The sequence below is a fragment of the Lepidothrix coronata genome, unplaced genomic scaffold (assembly GCF_001604755.1).
Source record: "Lepidothrix coronata isolate B3197 unplaced genomic scaffold, Lepidothrix_coronata-1.0 Scaffold63, whole genome shotgun sequence".
NCBI lineage: Eukaryota > Metazoa > Chordata > Aves > Passeriformes > Pipridae > Lepidothrix > Lepidothrix coronata.
This window is the reverse complement of record NW_016690243.1, coordinates 4,222,489-4,232,868: the sequence shown is the minus strand read 5'-3', so window position 1 is coordinate 4,232,868 and position 10,380 is coordinate 4,222,489. Positions and strand designations below refer to the sequence as shown.

Here is a 10,380-nt window from a genome sequence, read left to right as displayed (position 1 = left end):
GAAGGGCCGGGCTGTGAGGTGAGCGAGGGGCGGCGGGGAAGGGCCGGGCTGTGAGGTGAGCGAGGGGCGGCGGGGAAGGGCCGGGCTGTGAGGTGAGCGAGGGGCGGCGGGGAAGGGCCGGGCTGTGAGGTGAGCGAGGGGCGGCGGGGAAGGGCCGGGCTCAGGTGAACGAGGAGCGGCGGGGAAGGGCCGTGGCCGCTGAGTGAGGGCTCGGGGGAAGCGGAGGGTGGCTGAGGGGGCTGGAGCGAAGACGGGCGCGGAGAGGCCAGGGACGGCTGGAGGTGGGCTCGGGGGCGGTGAGAGAAAGGGGAGGTGGTTCTGGGGCTCGGTGCGGGGCGTTTATTGCCCTTCGGGCCCCTCTGGGCCCGCCTGCGGGGGTCTTTCCCGAGCCTGGCCGACGTGGAGGTGGGACAGGGTCGCTCGGGAGGCTGTAACCGCCTGCCCGGCCCCGGCCCGGCGCTGTGTCGCTGCGCTGGCTGTGCCGGCTCCTGCAAGTTCGTCAGAGGTCTGGATAGGCAGGATGATGCCAGCGGCACTCCGTTTCCCTGTGTTCCAGAGCGAAATATAGGAACCTTCTCCCAGATCTGTTTTCGGGTCAGTATAGGAGAGGCCAAGACAAGTACAAGGCCCTGAGTTTGACAGCTTGCCTGTGGCTGGCTGAGGACTTGGAGACTTGCTTACTCATCGGGTTAGTCGTGATAGGAGAACCAGTGGGAGACTTTGGTAACTTTATTACTGTAAATAAATTGTTTGCAAAAATAGTTACAGGACATGAACATTCCACAGGATAGTGCATGGCAATTCCTGTAAGCAGAGCAGTGGCAGAGCACTAATGATGCTGTGGGTTCTCTGAGTGTGTGAGACTTTGAATATAAGCATTTATGCAAGATCTTTGTTAATTACTTTCGAAGGTGAAAGTAGCTTCTTATTTTCTGTATGTGACAGACTTTATTCAAGGTACATCATCCTCAAACATTGCCTCATCCCACAAGTATTGATAGATGTTGATAAACTAATAATGAACTGATTGAATGTTATCACCCCTGCAATACTCTGGATAAATATTAGACAATGTACTTCTTATACTGAGGTGAATAGTGGTTGAGATCTGTAACTACTTACCCAACAGAGTTAAGTAGGTAATCTGTGGAATAAGATCTTTAGCTTCATTGGAAGATGTACCTAAATAAAGTGTAGTTCTTCATAATTGTTAAAAGAGACTGTTCTGTGGCATGAGCTTAGTTTGTAGAGAGCTTAACAAATGCTGGAATGTTCAAAATGCTGCCTATATTGGAGGCATATTTCATTTGCATTTGATTTTCATTTGAATGTTATTTTATTCTCGAGTCCCACTGATTTGTTCAAAGGCAGTGTTAAATCTGTGTACGTTATTTTAAAAAACAGGGAAATTTAAGTACTGTTTTTTAATACAGTTTAGAAATCTAATACAGAAAAGAACTGCATTACAGAAATCCTAATGTAAAAAATCCTAATGTAGAAAAAGACACAGTTAGGTGTGTTTTGTTATCAAGAATAATAGAAGTTGAGATGGTTAGCCAGAGCAGAATGTGTAAAAGGAGTGACTTCATGATCTCAGGCTCTCATGAGTTATTAAAGAGAATTTCACTTTTGAAGAAGAACGTGAACTGCCCCTTTTAACTCTTATCAGTGTTCAGTAGTAGCAGCAGGATGGTTGGCCTTAAGAGAATGCAGCACATGATGATGCAAGCTTGTTGCAGGTGTGGGGAAATGAAGTAAAATAAAATCAATCTCAGGTATGAGATGAACATGTAAATCTGCATCCATAAAGCACAAAAGGAAGAAAGTCCAAAAAGTGTGGAAGGATGTAATGTGTGTAGTTCTTAGTGCCCAAGGGGTAAAGTTTCAGCTTAGTGAAGTGGTGAGAGATAATATGTGGGAAAGGCTTGTACTAAAAATATGTTTGGTATCGTGCACAAAGAATACTGAAAAGAACTGTCTGTTTGGTATCTAAGTACACTGATCAAAATACAATTTGTTTCAACTGCTGCCCCTTAACACTTGATATCATGCAGGCTGCTGGCCAAATAAATGCTTTAGAGGGCATGGGTACATTAATCTTGCAAGCCTTTTGCTCTCACCTCACAGCATTCATTTTAGCCCCCTGACTTGTCTATTAGAAACAGTATACTTTTTCCATATTTGATGTTTCGGTGTTTATTTTTTTTTTAAGAGTATTTTCAGGTAAAGGCTTAATTTGCTTATGTACTCAAAGGTTTTGAACTCTTCATGACAAATATTTGAGTCTTACACTATGCAGTAGAAGTATTCTAACTTTAATGGTACTCAGACTGTAATTTGTTTATTCAGCTTACAGGAGAGTAGTACCATTTGTCTCCAAGTTGTTCTTATATTACACTCAAATCAGCGTAAACTGGTGAGGGGGATATGTTATGTCTGGTATGTTCAGGGCTTGGTTGTACATCGTGCTGGTTTGACAAACAGCATTCTGTCTTTGAACATTTGCATATCTGCACTCTATGTTTTAAATATAATATGCACAGGCCCTGGAAAATTATCTGGTCTCTCCTTCTGGTATGAAGAGCTCACCCTCTCCTTCATAAATATTATGAAAGATTGTGTGGCTATGGAGAACTAATTTTTTTTTAAATGACTTATTTATGTGACAGCTTTTCCCCTAAGTTCTTGCATGTTAGTTTCAAACTGTAACTTTTGGACAGATACGTTGCTGAAAAAAAATTACAACTTCTAATTATTGTTGAAAGTGCTTGTCTTGTATGGAAGACTTCTTTTTCTGTATTTGGTTCCAACACTGAGAGTTGCATATGTAAACCTTTCTTTGCCGTGGCATTTATCAGATGAATTCTTTGATATTGAAGATATAGTAGGTGTTTATACTACAATCTAATATGAAAATAAGCTTAGTCCAGCCCATTGTAAAGTGAAGGAAAATGAGCACTACTTGGCTGAACTCTGTACTCTAAATGAGTGATTTACTCTTTATAGTGTTCACTTTAGGTTAGTTAAATGACTTTCTGAAGCTTAGCAGGAGTGTCTAATAGTCTTATCTTCCTGCACCTTACAGTTGATCTCTAGGCCACTTGTATTTTCAGGCTCCTATTGTTGCACCACCTAATCAGTCTCCAGTATTGAGTGAGTTTTTGCAGCTTGGTCTTAATTTAGAGCTACTGTGTTTAGAAGTCCTAGAACTCAAGGATTAGTATGAAGCTACTTCAGGTATGCCAGCTTAAACTGATGCAATGCATAATATTGTGTATTTACTTTGGTAACTTTGTGGGAGAATGTTCAGTTAAGGATAAGAGTAAAACAAAGATGAGCACTAAAATCTGCTTTAGATGCATGTGAAATGTGAATTGCAGTGTTTTCACTTACATATTCTGTGAATAGGAAAACAGCGAAATAGAGTTTGACAGGTGAAGCAAGTCTGTCATTGACTTCTGAAACATACAGGTCCTCCTTTTCCAGCTTGGAGTTGTAACTTTAAATTGTTGTGGAATGTGAAATAACTTGTCCTTCAAGTATATTTCTTTTTCTTTCTAGGAACCGGAGAAATGGCCACTACACAATCTGTCTTCACATTTGCTCTCTGCATTTTAATGATAACTGAATTAATACTGGCTACAGAGAGCTATTATGATATCTTAGGAGTTCCAAAAAATGCATCTGACCGCCAGATCAAGAAGGCATTTCACAAGCTGGCTATGAAATACCACCCAGACAAAAACAAGAGTCCTGGTGCAGAAGCGAAATTTAGAGAAATTGCCGAAGGTAATATACACTAACTTTTTGTCTTATATCTGGAATTTAAGTGTACTCTGGTTTTACTGAATAAGAGGCAAAAAGATTTTTTTTTTCCTTAATTCTACTTCTGTGCTGTCAAATGTTCAGCATCAATATCTGACTTGTTTCTATGTCTTTACGCATAGGAAGGCCTTTAACACAGTTTATGCATTTCTGCTAAACTTTTTGGCTTACACCTCTTCTCAGAAAAAAATACTTGGTAGTAGGACAGCTTTAGCCCTAGGAGGTTAGTTCTTATCTTTTGATCTGTTTTGTAAGATCCAGCTCAGGATCACTACTAGGCTTCAGGGGTACCTAACAGCAACCTTGCAGTAACTATAGGGAGATTAGAAAAACGCGGCAGGGTCCTTCAGTGGTTCGTGGTGGCAGCACAAGAGTTTCAGAGTGGTTATAAGGAAAAATTATCTCACCTTGAGGATCGTGATTGGAATTCATGATCTTAGAGAACTTTTCCAGTCTTAGCAATTCTGTGATTCTGTTCTACAGGCCAGTGTTGGAACAGGTAGCTTAGATAGGTTGTGCAGTCTCCAACCTTGGAGACTTTCCATGGATGACTGGGTAAAGCTCTAACTAACCTAGTCAGACCCTCCTTTGAGCAGGAGGTTGGAGTAGTGACCTTCTGAGGTCACTTCTACTCTGAACTATTCTGTGATCCTAGGAATACACCATTCATAAGTATTTTGTGGTAAAACATAATGGTGGAAGTGAATAATCAAGAATAGAAAAAGACTTGCTAAAGAATAAGGTGTACCCACTTCTGTTCCACATGGACTCTTATAACGTCCATCTTCTTGTGTAGTTCTCCTAACTAAGCTAATAAGAGATTTCTGCATTTTACCTTCTTGTCTGCAGAAATTTATTTTGAAAGACAGGCAGTTAGTAATATAATGAGAGGGAGGGACAGTCCTGTTAGATACTTACTGCAGTTGTTAGCACCTACTAAAGGAGGAATTAGGGACTCTTTTAAGTGTTGAATTGTATATAATAGTTGAAAGCCTTTGACAGGTGAGAAAATGGAAGTGTTTAAAATACTTAGTTATCAGAATAAGTATATTTGTCAGAGTTTCTGCCCTAGAGCACCAGTAACTGTAGTTGTGGACCAAAGATTGGAGGGAAGCCTAGTTCAATTTTGGTTATATCCCATTTAGTAATCATGGTGGTAGTGGATCAAGGGTTGGACTTGATGATTTTAGAAGCCCCTTCCAACTCAACTGATTCTATTCTATGATTCTAATCACAAAATCCAGATTTATTGTTGAACTTTTGAAAAATTGAGAATTGTAATGTAGGGGAAATTCATTGTCTTTATTTTTATCTACTTGATGTTTATCTTGTAGCTTAGTTGTAACTGTGGTGTAGCTAGAATGTGCTGGCTGGCTGGCAGGTAGTTTTGCAGACATTGCACTGTGTTTCTGTGATAGGAATGCAGCAGACAGTTTGTTTTGTTAGGTAGAGCTCCTAACTCATCCTCCTTGATTCAGTCTTTCTGATCCCCGCATCTCATTGTTTCTTTCAAACATAAACACTAATATTTATTGTAGCTAAACTCTTATATTATGTGAATTTAAAATTTTGAGGTTATCATCTGTCCTCATAGTATAGCTGTGTTCATTATTATAAATAACTAGTTTGAGACAACTTATTTTGGTTTGCAGAAAGGTAAACAAATGTTGAGCTTGATTGGGCTTCAATGTTGAATGAAAGTCTTGCTTGAAATTTGTCCTTTTGAGGGAGTGGGAGGAAGTTGCTGTGCTTTGTATTTGTGTGTCATTTTTTTTTCCTCTTCTTTAAAATGGAAATGAAAATTAACTTTTTTTTTTAATGGTCATAGCATATGAAACATTATCAGATGAGAATAAACGAAGAGAATATGATCAGTTTGGCCGTCATGAAGGACAAGGAAATAAGGGAAGCCCATTCCATCAGTCATTTAATTTCAACTTTGATGATCTGTTCAAAGACTTTGACCTATTTAGTCAAAACTCACGATCAAAAAAGCACTTTGAAAATCACTTCCGAAGTCATCGGGAAGCTCACAATCGGCAAAGACGTTCTTTCCAAGAGTTCTCCTTTGGAGGTGGACTGTTTGATGATGTGTTTGAAAATATGGAAAAAATGTTTTCGTTTAGTGACTTTGAAAATGCTCACCGACACGCCGTGAGAACTGATGCCAGGTTCCATGGATCCAGCAAGCACTGCAGGACTGTCACTCAGAGACGAGGAAACATGGTTACTACTTACACTGACTGTTCTGGACAATAATGTTTCCTTTCCTTTAAACTTTTCTTTTTTTCTCAAGATCTTCATAATCTTTCTTGGTTTTGTGCTAACATGGAAAAAAGTCTTTGAACTGTTTGTTCTAAAGAACATTTAACTACAATTTCTTTACAGTAGTTTGAAACTAATCTTCAGAATAGAAACAACGTGCAGTTGGGAAGTAATGTGTCAGTAACTACTTAGAATGGGAGATAAATATTCTCATGTGAAAGAAAAAAATTATATGTATTTCCGTTTAGTAAACACTTTCCCTAAATTCGAACACAAGATATATATATTTTTAATTTCAGAAATGTAATATAATTTTTCATATATGCCAGTTCAGGACTGTTTGTGTTATTGGTGCATGGATTGCAGCAGAGGAGATACTTTAATTTTTAAGTGCTGCTTTTTTGTTCAGTTGTGTCTTTCCAAGTTTGCACTTGCAGTTTTTACCTGATACGGACTCACTGTGCAAATTCGATAATTTACAAAAAATAGCAGCAGAAATATGACTTGCCTGGGTCTTTGCTACTCTCTCCAGCATTGCAAAAGTATTAATAAAACACCTTCTTTTTGAAGTTGGAAAATAACAAGAGGGAATAAGATTGTGAGTGATGTAGGAATGAGTTTTATTTCTTAATAACCTTTCATTGGCCTGAAAAGATAATAGTGTTTGAATGATCCTTGACTTGCTTAATGATATTAATGTATGTAAGTTTTTGTACATACAAGGTCTTTTTTTTTTTTTCCCCTTCCAAATTACAAATATCTCTCTAACAAGGTTTGGAAGAGCACACCCAAAACACTCTTGTTTTATGCTTATTATTATTATACCACGTGTGCAATGCAGTTTCCATAGTTCAGTTTATTGAACTTAAATACTCCTCAGTGCTCTAGTGAAATTAAATAAGTTAAGCTTGCCTACGGTTTCCTGGTGTTCCTGAAAGGGTCTAAGTAATGTAGGTATTGTAGGTATTGTTTAGATTGACAGATTTATTACCTGTTTTTCAGCATTGTGATTTGAAAGGTAAATTCTTAGCTTAACCACAGAGAAAAACTGAAACTTCCAATCCTTGTATTCCTTGTGGAGCTGGAAAATGCTAATAAGGACAGTACTAATGGGTATTGATTTCAGCACCGTGGAAACCCACAACCAGTGAAAACTACTTAAAATAAAAAAAAAAACCAAAACCAAAACAACCTCAAAGCCCCCAAACAAACAAACAGAAAAAAAAAAAAAAACAAAAAACCCCCAAATACTTTAGCTGATGTCAACCCAAAAGTTCTACTTTAATTCTTATTTAGTAATACAGGTCTAGTATGTGAAATTGGTTCCCCTTGGTAAGATTACTGTCACCCACATGTTGCTGTCCCTTTAGAACTGTGAGATAAGAATTTACCTTTCAGGTTGATTGCATGAGCAAAATAAGCATTTGAAACAGCAGTGTTCTCAATAGTCTTTGAGTTCTTAAAATCTTTATTAAAAGAGATTTAACCCTTTGCTTCTTGGATGGGTATTGAAAGCTGCCTATTTGCTAAGTAACCTTCCCCTCAAGTATTATTGCTTGTTCAGTTTTCATTCACTAAGTACTTGGAATGGATTCTTGTGTTATATTAAGTGCTTTTCCTTTTCCATGTTCTTCTTTATTTATTAATAGACTAATACCTCATATATGGTCTTTATAAAAAGCCAGTAATTTGTGCAACATTATCGGAATGTGCAATATTCTTCTAGAAGGAAAAGTGCTGAAGTGAGTGTGTTATTTTCACCCTTTTTCTGTGTAAGTAGAGATTTTTGTTTCTTCTGTGTAATTAATATATAATTGAACTGAAAGTTGTTTCTTGTAGATTTCTGCATTTATTTTTTTTAACATACTCCTGTCAGTCCTGTGCATGAATCAAACTATCTGCTTGACTTGTATCACATGGGCATCCAAGTGAACAAATTACTAACTTAGAGTTCTGAGTTGCTTTCTCTCACAAATATTAAGTATTAAATGTAAGAGAGTATTAGCGAATGTCCTTTGGGGATGATGACTGCTGGAATTAAAGAGGTGAGAGGCAACTCTAAAAGCGGGATGCAAAGGTAAAATGTTAATGCCTTTCTTAGTCTAATAAATATTTTTCTTAATTAAAAAAATTAAATTGGAAACAGCAGAATGAGCCGTTCACTTGGGTCCCTTCCCTAATCCTGGATTAGAGGAATGAAAGCTAAAATGAGCACTGTAAATTGTAGGAAACACAGCCACCCCCAAAATTCAAGTCTTTTAAGTGACTGTATTAGTTCACCGTCTTTCAGGCTAAGCTTTTAGGTGAAAATAAGGGTTGTTGGCTGATACTAGGCTAGTTTCCCCTCTTTAAGAATCTTCCAAACTTCCTACAAAGTGTACTTGTTTTTCTTTAAAGTCAAAGTATGAAACTGATAAAACTGATAGGGTTGCTAGTTTTCTAGCTGATACACCTTAAAAAGACTTCTGCCTAGTCTTATTTTAACCTGCTTCTGTATTATTTCTCTTAGTTACTTATCATGGCATAACTAACAAATACTTCCTATTAGTCCTGTAGCTTCTCCAAATCACCTTCCTACTTGTTTTGGTGTTGATTCAAGGTAAAATCCAAAGGAAAACTTGTCAGGAGTATTGCAGAAACCAGTGTATGGCTGCCCCTGTGGTTTGCTATGATGGGTGTGCTTTGAACAGACCTTAGCTGGGGAAATTTGGGCAGGCTTTCCTCAGCCAAGAGTCTTCAGTTCCATGGCTCTCAGAACACAAGCTTGCAAAACATGTTGTGCTTCTCACTTATTCGGAGCTCTTGCACATTCTCTTCCTATTTATAGCGTTTGCTTCATGGCAGGCTCTCCAGCGGAAGTCCTGGTATAACCTTATGACACCCCTGACTTCAGAGTTTATTAAGTGCCATCTTTGAGCTCTCTTCGAGTTCTTGTCAAAAGACCCAGCAAAACTAGTTTTTCTTATGTAAGGGTGAAAAATAGAATTAGGAACAAATTTTGGAAAGGCATTTATGCGTATGTAACTCCAAATGATTTAGTTTTTAAAACTTTATTTAAAAAGTGTGGGGTTTTTTCATGTTTGTTTTTTTTCCCCATTATACTTTTGAAACACAGTATCTAATGGAGATGAAAGTACTGTAAAGTTAGAGTGCCATTACATTAAACGTGAAAATTAATGGTGTGACTTGTCTTTTTGTCTTTTTCCTTTTTTTTTTTTCTTTCAGGGTGTAGAGGGAAACCTAAATCAAGTGGTTTGTGTGGTGCTGGCATTTTATGGAAGGTTTTGCCACAGCATTTTCCTTGAATGAGATGGTGGGGTTGGCAGGCAGAAGGGGTGGAAAGAAATTGAGTCAATTTGACCTGTTTTATATTTTCTTGGAGATGTTGGGACTGGGTTGGAGTTTAGGCATTATGCCTGTAAATGATGCAGACAAAAAAGCCCGTGCAAAAGGCCTTTTCTGAGAGGCAGTGGGTGTAAGAGCTGAAAGCCTCTGCCTTGAGCATGTGCTTTGACTGCCCCACTGAGGTGTGAGAGGGCAGTCCAGTGCTTACTGGCCTGGAATGCCACAGGGAAGTGCAGAACCTGAAGCAGAGGTCAGTGTGCTGTTGTTCTAATTCAATAGTTGACTCTGCTTGAAAGTTCCTGTTTTCTGGGTCTGATCTTTAGAAGGTGGAGTATATGAAAGTTTTGGGATTTGGTAGGGCTCATCTGACCACTTCTCGTTAGAACCATCTTTCTTGGAACCTAAGCAAATCTGTCATCATAATAATGCAAATGTAGGTTTTGAGAATTAAATGTGTTGGAAACAATATAAGATCCACATTATATTTTTATGGTGAGCAGTGTGTGTTTTTTTTTTAATTATTTGTAAATTGAAAAAAACATCAGAAGCGTCTGTTGGACTTGCAACAAAAGCCTCGTGTAGAGTACTTTTGCTGTGCCACATATGGGGCTCCTTTCAGAATAAAATGCTGTTTGGAGGATTGTTTGGCTCTGGCAGCTGTTGTGGTTGAGCCTGACTGGTCTGCCCTGTGGGAATGAGTGATTCACACAGCCGTGCTGCTGGCTCCTGTCATGTGGGCACCTGTTTTTTAGAGACAGGGCAGAGACCAGCTTTATAGCGGCCACTTAGCAGTTGTGATATCCATTGACTGTCAGTCTCTTGGCGTAAGTCTGAATCAATTCTAGGTTAAGTCTGTACTTCATGCTTGATTCCTGTTTGGTTTTAAAAAAAACCCCCAAAACTCCCCAAAAACAAAACAAAAAAAACACCAAAAAAACCCCAAAA

General features: G+C 38.7%; 1 protein-coding gene across 8 annotated transcripts; it reads left to right on the top strand.

Moving 5' to 3' along the window:
• On the top strand, positions 1 to 9,275 carry DNAJB9 (DnaJ heat shock protein family (Hsp40) member B9). Of its 8 annotated transcripts, none has more exons than XM_017817895.1 (4): positions 111 to 129; positions 557 to 688; positions 3,562 to 3,789; positions 5,654 to 9,275. In XM_017817895.1, exons 3-4 carry the CDS (start codon positions 3,573 to 3,575, stop codon positions 6,082 to 6,084), a joined length of 648 nt encoding a protein of 215 aa, XP_017673384.1. In that variant the 5' UTR covers positions 111 to 129; positions 557 to 688; positions 3,562 to 3,572; the 3' UTR covers positions 6,085 to 9,275. The 8 variants fall into 8 exon arrangements, with proteins under 8 accessions (XP_017673391.1, XP_017673390.1, XP_017673389.1 ...); XM_017817894.1 differs by having other exon boundaries at positions 122 to 164; XM_017817896.1 differs by having other exon boundaries at positions 128 to 164; positions 557 to 723.
• Positions 9,276 to 10,380: the final 1,105 nt, after the last annotated feature.